Genomic DNA, 19,803 nt, shown 5'->3' on the forward strand with positions numbered 1-19,803 from the left:
GCGTGGCAGCACTTGTGTCGTCAAGCCAAAATTGACCACTGGCAGGCAGACGCAATTCGCCGTAATAGATAAAACTGTATGAGGTACTGTAATCCCGTGTGTAAGGAGGACGTCTTGCATAGGAGCCGCAATGTAGTGACCGTCGGGGACTGGTGGGGATGACACGAAGTCAACGTAAGTCAGTGCCGAAGGTGGCAAGTGAACGAAGTCGACGGAACTGAGGCGACTGGGGTGTGGTTCAGCGGGATCCAGAACAGGCAGGTCAAGGCGGAGAGTACTGGCGGAACAATCAATGAGAGCAGAATGTGCGGAGAGGAAGTCTAAGCCGAGGATGATGTCGTGGGGACAGTGGGCGATGACTGTGAATAGCACGACAGTGGCGCGATCGGCGAAGGAGACGCGGGCGGAACACATACCAATTACAGGGGCTGTTCCACCATCGGCGACACGGACAACAGGCGTCGTGGCGGGTGTGATTATTTTCCTCAGCCGGTTACGAAGATCAACGCTCATTACCGACAAATGCGCCCCGGTGTCTATGAGAACAGATACAGAAACACCGTCGACTTGCACGTCAAGAAGGTTCAGATGAGTGGGCAACATCAGTAGAGGATTTGGCGGCGTAGGGAGCAATGCAGCGTCACCTCGAGGCACTGCATCGTCTAGTTTTCCGGCTGGGAGCGGCGTACGAAGGGAGTCTGCGAATAGGAACGACGGGGCTGGGGGCAGCGAGATTGTCGTTGTTGGGGCGAGGGCGAACGGGAATAGGGGCGGTTCGGCCCAGGAGAATCTGTGGCGGCATTATCGGAGCGGGCAGCATAGGGACGAAAAGGGCCACCTGGGGGCGAGAGTAGGCAGTATAAGTAGACCGATTCAGGAAACTCCAGCGACTGCGCCAGGGCCGAGAAATGTGCCCGATTCGATGGCTGTGAAAACAAATGGGCTTGTCATCAGCAGTGCGCCATTCAGACGGGTTGCGGAAACGTGGTGGGTAAGAAGATGCGGGACAGGGCGGAATCGAAGAAGCCGGGTGGGTATCAGGGCGATGGGCCGAGCAGATGGTGTGAAGACCCATGTTTGCGAATTCCTGGCGGACAACTGCCTGGATCAGGGAAACCGTGACTGCAGGTGTGTTGGAGGGGCTGGAGTCGAAGGCAGCTGGATAGGCGGCCTCGATCTCACGCCGGACGATTCTGGTAACATCGCCACTGTTGTCGGGACGAGGAGCGTCGGCACAGGAAGATGTCGCTGGGGTGTTGGGCAGACGGGCAAACTGCGGGTCGATACGTTGGCTTTTAGCGAGTTCCAGGCGGCGGCACTCTTTTATAACTGCATCCACCGTCGCCACATTGTTGAAAACGAGCAAGTTGAAGGCGTCATTGGCAATGCCTTTGAGGATGTGGGAAACCTTATCCGACTCAGTCATGTGTGTGTCAACCTTGCGTCACAGAGCCAAGACGTCCTGAATGTATGTGACGTAGGGCTCTGTTGATGTCTGCACACGGCTGGAAAGCGCCTTCTGTGCAGCAAGTTGGTGAACATAGGGGTTGCCGAACAAGTCTCGGAGATTTTGCTTAAGGGAATTCCAACTGGTGAGCTCATCTTCATGCGTCCGAAACCAAACTCGAGGTGTGCCACCGAGCTAAAAGACTACATTGGCGGGCATGATAGTAGGGTCCCACCGGTTATTGCGGCTGACGTGTTCGTACAGGCTGATCCAGTCATCGACGTCTTCCCCATCTTTGCCCGAGAATACGCCAGGATCACGGGGAGCGGGGAGAGTGATGTAGGTCGTCGAAGTGGCAGCAGGTGTCGGAGCCGGCAGAGTCGAGTTGTCGTCGCCAGGAGCCATGAAGGAAGGCTTGACGTACCGTCCACTGCGAAGCTCCGTGACGAGGTACAGGGAACGTCCACCTCCACCAGATATGTTACGTAGGAAGACGCCGACGAAAAGCTATATACAAGTATATTTACAAGGCAATACGCCGCACTTGGCCAAGAGGCAACAGCCCGCGCTAGCCTCTAATCGTCGTCGTCGTCTTCACCCTGCTCGCCTCTTTGTCATCGCAAATACTGTTCCGTAGCAATATGATATGCAGTCCCAAGACACTTCCTTGGGGAACTCCTGAAGTGACACTCAGAAGACTTGAAGAACAGTTGCCGACTTGAACAAACTGTCGCCTATCTTTGAGGCAGGCAGCAATCCATGGAATGATAAACGCTAGAAGCCCTATTGATTCCAATTTAAGCAGAAGTTTTCCATGAGGAACCTTGTCAAAGGGTTTGCAGAAATCCATAAAAAGAACATTAATCTGGCCTGACGAGTCCACCTCATGAGACAAAACATGCACTGTTGACACAAGCTGCGTAACGGTAGACAAACCTTGTTTAGCACCATGCTGATGAAATGATAAGTCATCGTGTTCTGATAATAACCTCTGTGTGTAGCTGACAATGACATGTTCTAACACTTTGCAGGGTACACTAATAGAAAACGGCCTGTAATTAGTAACTGATGACGGATCGCCCTTTTTATAAATAGGTGCTACACGTGCGTTTCACCAGTCATCTGGTATCCTACCTGTACCCAGGAGCAGCTTGAATATACTGGTCAGAAATTCATACATCTGTTCAGCATACCGCCTCAAAAATGCATTAGGAATGCCGTCCGGCCAGGTGTCTTTTTTGGATTAAGGTTAAGCATAATGGCTTTAGCACCTTCGCAATTTATTACTAACCGATCTGCTGCGTCATTGTGCAAGCTCTGAGGCCTGAACTCTTTTTCTGCAACGACGCTTTGGAAATAGTGATTGAATTATTTTGGAATTTCTTCTGCATCTGTGAAAACTAAATCGCCTTTGTTTATTTTCTTTATCTCCTGTTTAGTGTTCCTGAGAGGACGCCAAAACTTTAGGGGGTCGGTTTTAATGAATTCACTGAGACTTTGGAAAAATTACTTATCTCTAGCGCACTTGAGTGTAGTTAATAATTCTTGTTATACTCTTTCAATTGGTATTTCATCTTTGTTTTGTTTTTTCTTCATCCTCTTAAGTTTTCTTTTAAGCTGGATGATGTTGTTGTTATTGTTCCTGCATGCCCCGTTCACGTCACCCAGTCTCAAACATTGGTAGCGTTTAGTATAGCACATGCCTCCAAGCTCTTAAGTTCCAAGGGCTTTGGTAAAGGCAGTAACACTACAGCCATTGACCCATCTTAGTCTATCACCCATTTGTAGCACATTTTCTATGTTCATCTTACAATGCCATAGCCCACATCACTAACTAGCTGGTGTCATTATTTTAGTACCTGTGTTTTATGCCATTTACAGTGACAGTTTTTATGCACTTTTACAGTCATGGCACATCTTGTGTTTTATCCACACCTCATAATTCATTATTCATGTACCATTGACAAGACATTACCAGCGCCTTGACACTCTTTGGCCACATCTGGCCCTTGTGCCAATAAACCCCACTAGTCATCATCGTCGTCATCATAATCGAGCTACATGCAGCTTGTCGTGTTCCAAAACTCCTGTTGTAGAAAATTATAGTAAAAAAGAGAGTGGGACCTTTATCATCTAGATATAGGCAGAATGCCAAGGGATAGGGCGGGCATTTCTTAGGTCTGAGAATTGTATTTATCACAGTGGCCATTTGTCATGTGCTGAATATTGCCAACCACCTGCCTGATGTGCAAATGTGCAATAAAAACAAAATTCTTGCGGTCAAAACTCTTTCCAGAAAACTTAAGACACCAAGGTTGAACATTGGGCCTGTTAGTGCTACATAATCAATGTTTTCCGACCACATTAGACATGGACAACAGGATAGATACACACAGCATTGAAAATCAGCACTGTGTGTGTCTGTTGTGTTCGTGTGTAGTACACTGGGAAAACATCATTTAGGACACCTGTGTCTCATTATCCGCACTCACTAAAGCTGTTGAATGTGTTTGCTGAGAAGAAAATGTCAACTGGCTGCAAATGCGGTGACTGGCATCACAGTCAAAGGGCACAGAAAGTGATTGAAACAGAAGACAACCTTCATCCACGTGCTGAGAGAGTGGAACACGAAGGATGTTTACAGTTTGCTCAGATGTTCTTTGCAGAGATCAATGGAAAGTTATTAAACATGGTTTTTGTGTACATATGTGCACCCATGAGTAATAGAATACTGATAAACAAATCCTCAAGACATTTGAATGTGTTAGTAGCCTTTTATGTACAGTGTGATGTTAAATAGTGTATCCTGTGTATGACTGAGATTGGTGCTGTGCACTTTTCACTTTTATACTGCCTACTTTGGATCATAAAAAATCTGTTTATTTTTTCCAATAACCATGGTTCATGTACTTTTGCTCAAAAGTATACATCACTAAAGCTCTTTTGCAACTAAAATTTTGCAGGGTGTGAGATGGGATCGAACCTGTGACTGCAGCTTAAATCCAGGCATCATAACCACTGTACCAAGGTCATGCAGTGAAAGCAAAGAGAAAACATTGATATTAAATCATTCACAGAGATCTTATATTGTTCTTAGTGAACCAAATTAAATGTAATTTTAAATGTTTCCCTGCAGAAGAAATAAAAAAACAATAAAAAACTGCCATCTGAACAGAGGGCTGTTCTGCAAAAGTCTTTATTTGTGTGGTATGGTGGTATTACCTGTGAACAAGACTACGAAGTCGAGTAGTTTCAGTTACAAGGAACTCCGCCAGCTGCTAGTACTGCATTTTTCTGCTGAAAGATGTCCTCTAGTTCTCAGGGAGAATATCAAAGTTATTAAAATACCATGTGAAATTGAATGCCATGGAATCAATAAGCGCCATGTTGTCTCTTTCCCAGCTGATTTGTGGGTACATCAAAACAGGCAACCATTATAAATGCCTGAATTGTTGTTTTTTTTTAGCTTATTTGGACAAAGTTCATATGCAACACTTAGGTTTGTTGTCCAAGCAGCCTGGTGCAATGGTTAGCATTCACACATTTCCTGGCTTTGGCTGCAAGCTCCGAATAGTAGTAAAGACTTTGTGCATTTCTGTTGAGTTATATTTACGAAAGAGAAATAAGTAGCTGCTTCACTGAATGTGCATTCTGCATTTATAATATGGCCACTTCCTTTGAAATGCAGATTAACCTTGTTTTGCCTGAACTTGTCATGTACCATATAAAAACCTTACCATTGATAATGTAGTAGCAGCACCTTAATCATTATTTAGCACATAAATCAGCACTTTGTAGGCAATGGCATGACACATAACTGGCTTTCATTGCTAATGTGAGCACAAAAAAATGTGTGCCCTGCAAAAGAATTCCCTCCATGATCTTTCACTAGTGCTGGACACAAGCTTTTTGTTTACATTGTCAAAAAGTAGCTTAATCCTTCTCTTCATTGATAGATGTCAAGAGCTACTGTCATGAGAAATGTTAGCTACACTAGAGCTGCACTACATCAGTAGCAAGTGTTAAATGCTGGAGCTGCTGAATATCTTGCATGTTAAAATTTTATCCTGTTGACTCTTAGCAATTTGGTTCATTTTATTCTAAATATCAGTATAAAACTATATAATGCAGCAGATGTGCCTTAAAGTTTTTGCTGGCATTTTGAAAATGACTATGAGCCATTCTGTGGTTTCAGGCAGTGAGAAAAGAGCTTGTGTTAGTTGCTGACACTGCAGTGCTTTTGAGCAGCTATTGCCGTTCCAAGTAAAGATTGTTACATGTACAGTGCTCAGCATTTGAAACATAATACTCGGAGCACGTGACTGCTGGCACTTCTTGCACCACCGGTGAATGCTGCAGACACCAAGCTAATGCATTTTATAGCACAGCTCTTAAGCACCCGTTCCTATGGCGAGCGCTGACGTTGTCCCTTGGCGTCCTTGTATCCAAGTGAACGAGTACAGTGAAGGATGAGAGAGCAAGTGCAGAGTGCAAAAGATGGCGATAGCAAAGAGAGCATGAGGAGGAAAGCAGAGGAGGCGAGCGCAGTGGAACCATGAGGTAGAAAGCGGAGGAGGAGGGTATGGCGAAAGCATGAGAAGAAAAGTGTAGTGCCATGCAAGATGGGCTTTGCAGCGATGATCATGACTTTGAAATGGCGCCAGAGTAGCGTGCGTCATCTGTTCACCGGTGACGCCACCGATGCCACATATGGAAACAAAGCGCTGCATGAGCGGAGGTCTGTCTGTGGCGGCTGCTGTGAATTGCACCCACGTGCTGCCTCTCACGATCTCCCATTTAGTGAGGCAGTCGTGCCACACTTCACTCTGTTTGCAATGTGCAGCACGAGACAGATTGTCTGCGCCAACCAATTTATCAGAAAATGAAAACACGTTTACAGCTGTGTTCGAATTTCGCAATAGAGAGTATTGTAAGTGTCCGTGAATTTTTTGCATTTCATGAAAGCAAGAACCTCTGTGATGCATTGTGACTACATTTCGCCCCTCATTGATCAGCCAGCACTCACCAGTGGTGCAGAAAGTGCTGGCCACCTCGCGGTTCAAGTAATGCATTTCAATCGCTGAGCACTGTACATGTATATTTGTCGCTTGTTTATAATTGTTACTGTTCAGGGATCTAAAAATAAATATCAAGCTGGCCTAGACTGGTGGATCACTCTATTGAAATTCTGTTGGCAATCATTCCGTGGAAATGTGCAACTCACTCGCTAAGAAAACTGCAGTTTAAGGCTGAAGGCCTAAGCTCAATCTTTCATGCGACTTGCAAAACTAGTGAACTAGCCTACGCAGTCATATATAGTGCTAGTGATGCTGTGAGTAGACATAAAATAAAAGAAGAAGAATGAAAGCTGGCTGCCTTATGGCTCTAAGCATACCTGTAGTCGATGACACTGCGAGAGATATAAAGGGAGAATTAAACACAAAGGCACTTGAATGATTGCTCTAACAGGTTTGTTGTGATGTTGCCGCCACCAAATTTATTATGCTAATTTTTAGCACACTTTGACTGGGATCTCTGTAAGAGCCATGCAGTTATTACACTTGAGTAACCTACTAAATAATTTAGCATGGATTAATTTGCCATTTTGATCACTCATTAAGACACATATGCATATAATGTATATTTGTCTAAAAGATGCTTCATTAAGCATAGCGCTGTTGTTGGAGAAGTGAAGCATGTTTTTGGCCTCAGTTTAAAATTCACTGTGCATTGTGCTCTTATGCTTGCTTCAGATTATGACGAGTCCCCGATAAAGCCAAAGGCCGTTTCTTCGAATCGCGCTGAAAGCAGCACATGTGCAGAGGAGAAACAGCCACTGACAGAATTCGGGTATAGTCTTGCTGAACTGTCGGGGTCTAGTGCTGGTGATGTTGACGAGGCCAGTCAATGGAATGGATATACAAACACAGGTAAGTTTCAGTAGGGCTTATTAGCCTCAAGCATGATTTATAGTGGTGCTGCAAGTACTACTTGTGTGATGTCAGCCCTTGGGTACACTTATATTGTAGGAATGTTTGAATAGTAAGATTTTATGATCAAATCGACTGCAAATATATAGAGTTTGCATGACGAGGCCAGTCAGTGGAATGGATATACAAACACAGGTAAGTTTCAGTAGGGCTTATTAGCCTCAAGCATGATTTATGGTGGTGCTGCAAGTACTACTTGTGTGATGTCAGCCCTTGGGTACACTTATATTGTAGGAATGTTTGAATAGTAAGATTTTATGATCAAATCGACTGCAAATATATGGAGTTTGCATGGAGTTTTTTTGGTAAGAAAGAGGCTTTTTTATATTGGGTATTTGCCCCAGTGCAGGGTTTTCAACTGGATATTGATTCTGGTTAACCTCTATGCCTTTTCTCTCGTAATTATCTTTCTACATTATTTGATACATGCATGAAAGCCATTCACAGCTGAGCAACTGGTCAGCTGAGGAACTTGTCAGGTACAAACAATAGCTTTCCTTTTTTGGTACATCATGGCAGTGATGGTAACAAGGGAACAGCACATCACCGGATGCACGTAGGGTGTTGTATTCATTAAAAGAGAAGATTGCGATATTAAACATACTATACAATGCCACACATTGTTTTAAAGGGATACAAACATGGTTAGCCTAGCCAAATAATAAATTGGTTTGCCTATGTCCAAACAACAAATTTCTATTAGGCTGCCTAAATGTAATGCATTCTTATTGAATGACTGGAAATTTTTTAGCAAAAGTTATCTTCCCCGGGTGTTTGCTCTGCGCAACAACTATGGCTTTCCTACAGTAGAGTCATTCGGAACATTCCTCACTTGCAACAGTCTCTCTTCCTTGAGACTGCAGTAACTGTTGCTATTAGGGGTGTGTGAGTATTTGAAACTTTCTAGAAATGAATCAAATATTCGCCTATTTGATTCGGCTCTCACATTGAATTGTCACTATTTGATTAGGTCCTTGAACAGCACAGTCACTATTCAAAAATGAATATTTTTCTAATAGTTTTTGAATACTTTGTCATTGACTGTATGTGATCAAACATGAAATTAAAGCAAAAATGGGATAACTTTAGCGTCATTCACAGTGGGCATTATAGTGAACTGCATGCTGCGTTACTCAAAACAGCCAGATTTTTCCAGCTAAATATGATCATTCACAATAAAATGTTCTTTAGATGCATCATTTGGCAGTGTGTGTTGTTTTGTTGATTTTATAGATGCAGAGTCTGTGTCCTCTCCTCGGATTAAATATGAATACATTTCATTGCCGCATACTTTATGCAACAGTGGCGCCATCTGTCGGGGTATATTTAACTAGAAAAAAAAGTGATTTTAACTAGAAAAAAAGTGACGGCACACATTTATGAATTGGTCATGAAGGTATACACAGATGTCAATTGACCAACAAGGCTGCCTTTCTAATTGTTATATGATAATGCATGACCACATTATCATATAAAGAGCCCCGAGTTTAAGAATAAAGTGCTTAGTTATTTGTGCTGAATGTTCCATTTGTGCTTTTAATAAAGCATGCTTTATATTGCATAGTGTAATTGACGGAAACTTTCTAATGTTGTGAATACAAGGATGTGAAAATTGTTTGGTACTAATGGTGAGAAGGCTGTACATTATTCACAAACTGGCACTATTCAATTTGTATTCAGTTTGCTTCTGGGCCCTATTCAATTCGTATTCAATTTTATCACAAAAACTACTATTCGCACACCTCTAGTTGTTTCTCATATATTGGAACAGTAACAAATATTCGTCAAGTTTAAATAGTGAATTGATTCAAATATCATTTGAATAGCAAAGCTTATTCAATTTGTATTTAAAATTTTGAGTATTTGTACACCCCTATTATTTGTCATCTGCAACACTGCAAGCAAATGTGGCCTCCGCAGGGGCGTCTGCGTCAGCAGGCGTTTGGTGTGTTGCGACACCACGTACCCGAGCACACGAGGGTTGGACCATCCCGCGTGTAGCCGTGTGCGGCTTAGCCGTGTCTGGGGAAAGGAGGATCCTGGGGGTTGAGCTGATGCTGGGTGTTTGGACCTTTAAGGCCCCCCGGCGGAGGCAACACACCCCTTTGGCCTCTGCTTCACATAGACGGCACCTCCAGACTGACCCACCTGGAGGACATCGGCAGTCGCCTTTTCCTGTCTCTCCCTCCTCGAATCTTCATCTTTATCTCGCACTTTTTGACCTTTCCTGTCTCCTTCTCTCTTCTTTTTACTTCCTTTCTCCTGGCAGCAAGGGTTAACCCTGTGTGGCTATCCAACCTTGGGTATACCATATTCGGTTATAGTGACGGCGTACGACTGGCGTCGTGCAGACTTGTATAAAAGCTCTGCTGCGTCCCCTTGTTGGGCTCCGTGGTGGGCGGTCGGCGCTGTTGCCGAATATATACATTTTTTCATGGAAACTTCTTTCCCCTCCCTTGCTGATCACCCTCAGAAACGAGGGCGCACCGAAGATGTCTTCAAGTTTTTTGGACGCCAAACCCAGAATTTTCCCCGCTTTCACGTTATTCATTCTGAAAAGCCAAACAAAGTAGTCCGAAACATTTCACCATTCCTTGTTTCAAAATCCCTGACTGATGTTTTTGGTCCAGGTTACAAGGTGTCGAGGATGGCAAGCAGTGACCTCCTCTTGGAGCTCCGCGATGTAAAACAGTATGAGAAACTACCGCAACTAGTGTCATTTGGAGAGACCCCCATAACAGTAACCCTGCACCGTACAATGAACACCACCCGTGGTGTTGTGTCAGATGATGATTTGCTTGAGCTGACTGAAGCGGAACTCCTGGAGGGCTTCAGCGAACAAAATGTGATCAATGTCAGAAGAATTAAGATGAGGCGGGATGGTAAAGAGATTCAGATGAAACACCTAATAATTACTTTTGGATCAAGTATCTTGCCCGAATCAATCGAGGCCGGGTACATCAAGCTTCGTGTTAGGCCGTACGTGCCAAACCCACTCCGATGTTTCAAATGCCAGCGCTTCGGCCACAGCTCGCAGAGCTGCCGAGGCCGCCAAACTTGTGCAAAGTGCAGTGCTCAAGAACACACCTCTGAAGCTTGTGAGAACGCTCCACACTGCGTGAACTGTGATGGCGAGCATGCCGCATACTCGCGGTCGTGCCCGTCTTGGAAGAAAGAAAAAGAAATAGTCACTATCAAAGTAAAAGAAAATGTATCATTCAAAGAGGCACGCAGGCGGGTTGCATACCTTCCTAAGGCCAGCTTTGCCGAAGTGGCGCGTCAGGGGGCTGTGTCACAACGGCCTCCGGCGGCTGTCCGACCCACAGGCAGTGAGTCAGCAGTTACGCCATCTGCCCCCGCGGCGGTTGCAGCTAGCGCTGCTCTGTCAACCCAGCAGATGGGGCCACCGACCCCGAAGGTGGGCGCAGCTGAGGCTGCCCCAACCTCCCCGGCCCCTTTCAGCGCTGGCAACAGCCGGCGCAGCCAAATCCCTCAGGGAGCCCCATCGACCTCCGGGCTGGTGGGCGCAGGGGTCTTGCCCTCCAAGGCGGGACTCTCTCGTAACTTCTCGCTCGCAAGAGCACGTGTCCAGCGCCTCACAAGAGGCAATGGACACTACACCTGTCCTCAAGACGCACCAAACACCTAAGGAGCGGCGAGGCTCCCTCGAATGCTCCAGAAAGGGCAGAACCCCCGTTACAGGGCCTCGAAAGAGCTCTGTAACCTAAGGCATCACCTCCGTTTCCATACACACAGCACTTATTTACATTCAATATGGATACACAAATTATTCAATGGAACGTCAGAGGTCTTCTTAGGAACCTTGATGACGTACAAGAGCTTATCCAAAAACATAATCCAAAAGTGCTATGTTTACAGGAAACACACTTAAAATCCAAACACACAAACTTTCTCCGAACGTATGTTACGTTTCGCAAAGATCGCGATGATGCTCTCACATCATCGGGCGGTGTTGCAATTGTAATTCAAAAAAGCATAGCCTGTCAACGTTTACAGCTACGAACGGCCCTTGAGGCAGTGGCGGTTCGAGTTATTCTGCTAAACAAACTTATCACTATTTGCTCACTTTATATACCCCCACATTATAAGCTAAGCAAACATGAATTTCAGTCCTTTATAGATGAATTGCCCGAACCCTATGTTGTTGTTGGCGATTTCAATGCACATAACTACCTGTGGGGTGACCCTCGTATAGATGCGCGAGGACGTCTTGTCGAACAGTTCCTTTTTTCTTCTGGTGCGTGTCTGTTGAATAAAAAGGAACACACATATTACTCTCTTGCAAACAGAACCTATTCTTCCATAGACCTTAGCATAGTCTCCCCGTCTGTACTGCCTGAACTTGAATGGGAAGTTACCGACAACCCTTACGGCAGCGACCACTTCCCTATACTGCTAAGATCACCTAAAGAAAACGAATATCCACCACACGCTCCTAGGTGGAAGATTGAGACAGCTGATTGGGAGAAATTTCGATCTCTTACTAGTATCTCATGGGCTGACCTTTCTTTGTTAGGAATTGATGCTGCAGTCGAGTTCTTTACAGCCTTCATAATAGATGTCGCATCTAAATGCATATCAGAAGTAAAAGGCTTGGCCTGCAAACGGCGTATCCCCTGGTGGAACGACGATTGTAGGATCGCTCGTAAAAAACAGAACAGGGCGTGGGGGTTGCTACGTGCTTCTCCCACTGCGGAGAATCTTAGCAACTTTAAAGAAGTAAAATCCCAAGGCAGGCGAACCCGCCGACAGGCCAGACAAGAAAGTTGGCAGAAGTTTCTATCGCGTATCAACTCGTTTACTGATGAGGCCAAAGCCTGGAACAGGGTCAATAGTATAAGAGGGCGACAAGCATATTCACTCCCTTTGGTAAACACACAAGGCGATACCCTACAAGATCAGGCGGACTCACTTGGGGAGCACTTTGAGAGCGTGTCAAGTGCCAACCATTACTCGCAATCCTTTCGGAAATATAAACAAATAGAAGAATGTAAGCCACTCATAAGAAAATGTCAACAGAATGAACAGTACAACTGTCCTTTTAGTATTGCCGAGTTGAGAGCTGCCTTGAGCGCATGCAAGAGCTCTGCACTGGGATCTGACAGAATCATGTATGAAATGATCAAAAACTTACATAAAGAGACACAAGTTACACTAGTCACAATTTTCAACACCATTTGGGCTGCGGGATACCTCCCGACTGCATGGAAAGAAGCCATTGTGATCCCGGTCTTGAAACAAGGCAAAGATCCTTCCTCAGTGGCAAGTTACCGCCCGATAGCCCTGACAAGCTGCCTTTGTAAGGTATTTGAAAAAATGATCAATCGCCGTCTCGTACATCTCCTAGAGTCCAGTAATATGCTTGACCCATTTCAATGTGGTTTTCGGGAAGGGCGATCTACAACCGACCATCTTATGCGCATCGAAGCGAACATTCGCGATGCCTTCGTGCACAAGCAATCTTTCTTATCTGTATTTCTGGATATGGAAAAAGCGTACGACACAACCTGGCGGTACGGAATCCTGCGCGATCTTTCCACGCTAGGTATCCGCGGCAATATGTTAATACTATAGAGAGCTACCTAGAGAACCGTACATTTCGAGTGAAAATAGGTCCTGCACTGTTGCGTACATTTATACAGGAAACTGGGGTACCCCAGGGTGGCGTACTCAGCTGCATGCTCTTTGTCGTAAAGATGAACACGCTTCGTGCATCTCTACCACCAGCTATTTTCTATTCCGTCTACGTAGACGATATACAAATAGGTTTCAAATCCTGCAACCTCACGGTCTGCGAGAGACAGGTACAGCATGGTTTGAACAAGGTGTCACAGTGGGCAGAGAAAAATGGGTTTAAAATCAATCCTCACAAGAGTTCTTGTGTTTTGTTTACAAGAAAGAGAGGCCTGGTTCCGGATCCTTGCTTAGAACTGTGTGGACAACAGATACCTGTAAACAAAGAACACAAATTTCTAGGTGTTATACTTGACAATAGAGTCACTTTCATCGCACACATTAAACATCTTAAAGAAAAATGTCTGAAAACAATTAACATAATGAAACTTCTATCGCAGACTACGTGGGGTAGTGACAGGACGTGCTTAATGAATCTCTCTAAAAGCCTGATTCGGTCACGATTAGATTATGGTGCCGTGATCTATCATTCTGCCGCCCTGAGCGTGCTAAAGATGCTAGATCCGGTCCACCATCTAGGAATCCGCTTAGCCACGGGCGCTTTCAGAACAAGTCCCATTGAAAGTTTATACGTAGAATCAAATGAGTGGTCACTTCATCTGCAGAGAACATACATCAGCCAAACATATTTTCTGAAAGTGCACTCTAATCCTCAACATCCGTGTTTTAATACCGTTATTGATATGAAATATTGACACGTGTACTTATCTTTATCGGGCGACCACGTTTCACCGCCTAACAAATGTTATCGCAAAGCGCGGGACGCGCCTGCATGCATCCGAAGTTTCTGGAAAGTTATCGATGATTCTATCCGGCTGTCTGTTGTCGCCGAACCTTGTGCTATCAGATTTCATCGCGTGACGCGAATGGTGTAGAACTTTGTAGAAGGCACGCGGGTCCCAACGATTAGTCTGGAACATTCGACGACTGTTGTATAAAAGCCGACGCGCTTGACCCGCTGATCAGATTTTCGACGATCGCCGACTGTGTTCGCCGCTATCGTTCTGCTATAAGTGTAGCCTGTTTTGTGGGCACAGGTTCGCCCAATAAAATTTAGTTTTGTCGTTCACAGTGTTGCTACTGTGTGCTTCAACGTCACCACCACGTGACATCTGGTGGAGGTGCTTGTGCGTTCATGTACCGAACGCCCCCGCAAAGCCACGATCCAAGCCCGAAGCCCGAGGACAAAACCAACATCGCCCAAGACCAGCGTGCTAGCCGCAGACTGCAAGGACTGCCCCCAGAGCACGGACTTCTACCTGAGTCGACAAAGAAGATCGTGGTCAAAACAACCGCAATCGCTGCCCCAGCGTCCCCCGTTATCCTACAACAACCTCGGGACCCACCGACCTTCCATGGAGCAGCGACTGAAGACCCAGAATCCTGGCTGGAGACCTACGAGCGAATCGCGACTTTTAACAACTGGGACTCCGACGACAAGCTGCGGCATGTATACTTTGCCTTAGAAGATGCCGCCAGAACGTGGTTTGAGAACCGGGAGTCGACCTTGACGACATGGGACCTCTTCCATAGCGGCTTCCTGCGCACCTTTACGAGCGTTGTGTGCAAGGAAAGGGCCGAAGCCATGCTGGACGCCCGAGTGCAGCTACCCGACGAGAACGTTACCATCTTCACGGAAGAAATGAGCCGTCTCTTCCGCCACGCTGACCCGGATATGCCCGAGGAGAAGAAAGTCCGCCTTCTCATGCGTGGTGTGAAGGAAGAACTCTTCGGCGCAATGATACGAAGCCCACCGAAGACCGTAGAAGAGTTCCTTCGCGAGGCCACTAGCATTGAGAAGACACTCGAAATGCGGAACCGGCAATTCAACCGCCGTACAAGCTCTACCCACTATGCAGGAATTCAATCACTGGCCATGGACGATCTGCGCGAGACCATCAGGGCCATTGTGCGCGAAGAACTGCTCAAGGTCTTGCCTTCGTCACAGCCTCAAGTGGCCTCGATCGCCGACATCGTGAAAGAAGAGGTGCACCAATCGCTTGGAGTTCCTGAGGTGCAACCAGAATCGCCACAGCCCCAGCCGGAAGTGATGACCTACGCCGCCGTCGCACGCCATCAAGGCACCCCTCCGCGACCGCGCCAGGGCCCTGTAACGCCGCAACTCCGTCGTCCGCCGCCGCCGCCACCAGCACGCCCACCCGTTGCCCACCGCACCTATGTGAGGAAGACGGACATTTGGCGAGCCCCCGACCACCGCCCGCTCTGCTATCACTGCGGAGAAGCCGGCCATGTGTACCGCCGATGCCCATACCGCGACTTGGGACTGAGAGGGTTCGCCGTCAACGCGCCGCGTCCACAGCTTGGCGAGCGCCCACGTGACATCGCCGATTACCTCGCCGCTACTCAGTGGAGCCCTCGACGGCCGTCCCGTTCGCCGTCACCAGGCCGCTACCTGTCGCCGCAGTGCCGACCATACACCGGCCCAGCCCGGGGCCACTCTACGAGCCCATATCCGGAAAACTAAAAGCAGCAACCAATGGAGGTGCGGTTGCTGTTCGTCGAACTGACGAAGATCCTCCGCCGCCGACGAAGACGCCGAAAAGACAATCTCGACGACATGACAACGACGACCCAGCGCCGTCCCAATGAAGTCAGGAAGCCAAGACTACACCGACGAAAGACGACTTGACGACGCGACGTTCCAGCTTCAGTTCAACACGACGCAGCCGTGATCCGACGCCAAGACCTAACTGTAACGCCAGACAAAGAACCACCGACCTCGACGTGCTTCTCGACGGCCACGCAGTTACCGCCTTAGTGGACACAGGTGCTGATTACTCCGTCATGAGTGGACACATCGCCGCCCAGTTGAAGAAGGTTAAGACTGCATGGGAAGGCCCTCAAATTTGCACCGCTGGAGGGCACCTGATTACGCCGACTGGAATCTGCACGGCAAGAATAACCATTCATGACCGGACTTACCCTGCCACCTTCGTTATCCTCCAACAGTGTTCACGAGATGTCATTCTCGGCATGGACTTCCTGAACCAACACGGCGCAATCATAGACCTGAAGTCGAAGTCATTAACGCTGTCGGAAGATCAAGCGATACCGCCGGAGAGCTCTCGTAGTCACCACGCCTTGAGTGTGCTCGAAGATCAAGTAAGCATCCCGCCTCGCTCGAGCATTGTTATTTCGGTCGGCACAGAAATACCCGCTGACGTAGAAGGCGTCATCGAAGGCGACCAACGTCTACTGCTAGACCGTGAAATTTGCATCGCTAGAGGAATCGCTCGACTGCATGGAGGGCTGACAAACTTCAGCCAGGAGTTGAAGCACATCAACAAGGGCACGACGATCGCATACATCGACGAAATTCTGAAAACCAGCAATGCGTTTGTCCTCTCGGATTCTGCCGCATGAATCCGTACACCGTAGTTCCCGAACTAGACTTCGACATAAATCGAAATCTCCCCATGATTAAGCAACAACAGCTGAGAAGCTTACTTCGACGATACAAAGAGTGCTTTTCGACGTCATCGAGGATTCGACAAACACCAGTCGCCAAGCATCGCATAATCACCGAGGAGTACGCTCGACCACTCCGCCAGAGCCCTTACCGAGTTTCGCCGCGAGAACGCGAAGCTATAAGACAACAAGTCGACGAAATGCTGCGCGACGACATCATCCAGCCGTCGAAAAGCCTGTGGGCATCCCCTGTTGTCCTGGTGAAGGAAAAGGATGGAACCCTACGTTTCTGCGTCGATTATCGTCGTCTGAACAAGATCACGAAGAAGGACGTATACCCCCTCCCACGGATAGACGACGCATTGGATCGGCTCTGCAACGCTAAATACTTCTCCTCGATGGACCTCAAGTCTGGCTATTGGCAAATAGAAGTCGACGAAAGAGATCGCGAAAAGACCGTCTTCATCACCCCAGACGGCCTCTACGAGTTCAAGGTTATGCCATTTGGACTGTGCTCGGCGCCTGCAACGTTCCAGCGCGTGATGTACACGGTTTTAGCAGGATTGAAGTGGCAGACCTGTCTCGTTTACTTGGATGACGTCGTCGTATTCGCCGGAAATTTCGACGATCACCTTAGGCAGCTTGCCACAGTACTAGAGACCATCAAGTCATCAGGGCTCACTCTAAAGCCAGAAAAGTGCCGCTTCGCTTACGATGAGCTTCTGTTCGTAGGCCACGTCATCAGCAAGTCTGGAGTCCGCCCCGACCCGCAGAAGACAGCTGCCATTGCAAAGTTCCCGCAGCCCATCGACAAGAAGGCAGTACGTAGATTTCTTGGCATGTGTGCCTCGCCGACCATTCCAGCAGATTGGGATGGATTTGTTGGGGCCGTTTCCGATGTCAACATCCGGGAATAAGTGGATCGTCGTGGTGACGGACTACCTCACCCGCTTTGCTGACACTAAAGCTCTACCAAAAGGCAGCGCAGCCGAAGTGGCGAAATTTTTCGTTGAGAACATCCTGCTGCGACATGGTGCCCCAGAAGTCCTCATCACCGACAGAGGAACGGCTTTTACAGCAGAACTCGTCGAAGCCATTCTGCAGTACAGCCAGACAAGCCACAGGAGGACAACTGCCTACCATCCGCAGACGAATGGTCTCACGGAACGCCTGAACAAGACCCTCGCCGACATGCTAGCAATGTACGTCGACGTCGAGCACAAGGCGTGGGACGCGGTCCTGCCATATGTAACCTTCGCTTACAACACGGCGGTGCAAGAAACAACACAGATCACGCCGTTTAAGCTGGTTTACGGCAGGAACCCGACGACGACGCTCGACGCCATGCTGCCCCACGTTATTGACGAAGAGAATGTTGACGTCGCTGGCTATCTCCAGCGCGCCGAAGAAGCCCGACAGCTCACCCGCCTACGGATCAAGAACCAACAGAGGACCGACAGCCGACACTACAACCTCCGACGACGCTTCGTCAAGTACCAGCCCGGCGACCGTGTTTGGGTTTGGACCCCGATACGCTGACGAGGACTGAGTGAGAAACTATTGCGCCGCTATTTCGGACCCTACAAGGTCATTCGACGTATTGGCGCACTGGACTATGAGGTCGTGCCAGACGGAATTTCGCATTCACAGCGGCGCCGCGCACCATCTGAAGTGGTCCACGTGGTGCGTCTGAAACCGTTTTACGCACGCTGACGAACTTCCTTATTTTGTTGTTTTCTTTGCTACGGGTGTTTTATTACTTTCGTTTGTATGCAGCATCGGGTCGATGCTTTTTAAGAGGGGGGCATTGACACGTGTACTTATCTTTATCGGGCGACCACGTTTCACCGCCTAACAAATGTTATCGCAAAGCGCGGGACGCGCCTGCATGCATCCGAAGTTTCTGGAAAGTTATCGATGATTCTATCCGGCTGTCTGTTGTCGCCGAACCTTGTGCTATCAGATTTCATCGCGTGATGCGAATGGTGTAGAACTTTGTGGAAGGCACGCGGGTCCCAACGATTAGTCTGGAACATTCGACGACTGTTGTATAAAAGCCGACGCGCTTGACCCGCTGATCAGATTTTCGACGATCGCCGACTGTGTTCGCCGCTATCGTTGTGCTTTAAGTGTAGCCTGTTTTGTGGGCACAGGTTCGCCCAATAAAATTTAGTTTTGTCGTTCACAGTGTTGCTACTGTGGGCTTCAACGTCACCACCACGTGACAATATTCTACACTCTTTTGGAATCGTCCCTCCATAAGACAACCTTTCTCGCTGCGTGTGAGGGAGCTTAGTGTTGAAATGGATGTCCCAATCCTCAAACATCGCCTAATGCCTCCAGCTAAGCTGCTACTTCCTTGGGAGTGGCAGATGATACAATGCGATATATCTTTCATGCAAGTTACAAAACACGCTCCAGAGATTGAAATACAAATGAATTTCCGGGAACTCCAATACAAACACTCCTGCACGGAGTTCTACACAGACGCATCAAAGTCACACGAGGGGGTGTCCTATGCAGCCGTCGACCCATCCTTCTCGGAATCCGATGTACTGCATCCGGAAACAAGCATCTTTACGGCTGAGGCCTACACACTGTTGTCGGCTGTAAAGTATATAAAAAAAATCAAAACTCGAGAAATCAGTTATATATACGGACTCCCTAAGTGCTGTGAAGGCCTTAATGTCATTTTCTAAGCACAAAAATCCAGTAATCAATGAACTCTATTCCGTCCTATGTAAAATGTATATATGTAACCAGCATGTCATCATATGCTGGGTGCCGGGTCATAGGGGCATCGAAGGCGATGTTCTGGCAGACCAGATGGCCACATAAATTGGATCGTATTCTGTAAGTCCTACCGCAGCAGTCCCTGTCACAGATCGGAGGCCCTTCTTGCGCAGAAAACTGCGAAACTACTGGCAACGCTCGTGGGACATGGAAACAAATAATAAACTGCACGCAATAAAGCCACAATTAGCGTTCTGGCCTTCTGCAACAAAATCACGCCGAACGGATGTCCTATTCTGCCGTCTAAGAATAGGACACACATTTGGCACCGACAATTTTTTACTCACTGGAAATGAGCCCCCAACCTGTGGGAGATGCGGGGAGAGGCTGACCGTCCTCCATGTCCTCCTGGAGTGTCGGAAAGCCGAATCTGACAGAAAGAAACATTTTCCGTTAGCATACCGGCAGCACATTCCCCTTCATCCTGTA

The 19,803-nt window shown here is 47.4% G+C and overlaps 1 protein-coding gene across 1 annotated transcript in view; it reads left to right on the forward strand.

Annotated features, from left to right (window-relative positions):
- The window catches only part of LOC142585987 (ATP-binding cassette sub-family A member 2-like), a 275,223-nt gene that overhangs the window by 144,709 nt on the left and 110,711 nt on the right, over positions 1-19,803 (forward strand). The window contains exon 29 of the mRNA XM_075697164.1: positions 7,201-7,377. Coding sequence (XP_075553279.1) covers positions 7,201-7,377 — 177 coding nt within the window. The remainder of the gene's footprint in view (positions 1-7,200; positions 7,378-19,803) is intronic.

Source organism: Dermacentor variabilis, chromosome 1 (assembly GCF_050947875.1).
Source record: "Dermacentor variabilis isolate Ectoservices chromosome 1, ASM5094787v1, whole genome shotgun sequence".
NCBI lineage: Eukaryota > Metazoa > Arthropoda > Arachnida > Ixodida > Ixodidae > Dermacentor > Dermacentor variabilis.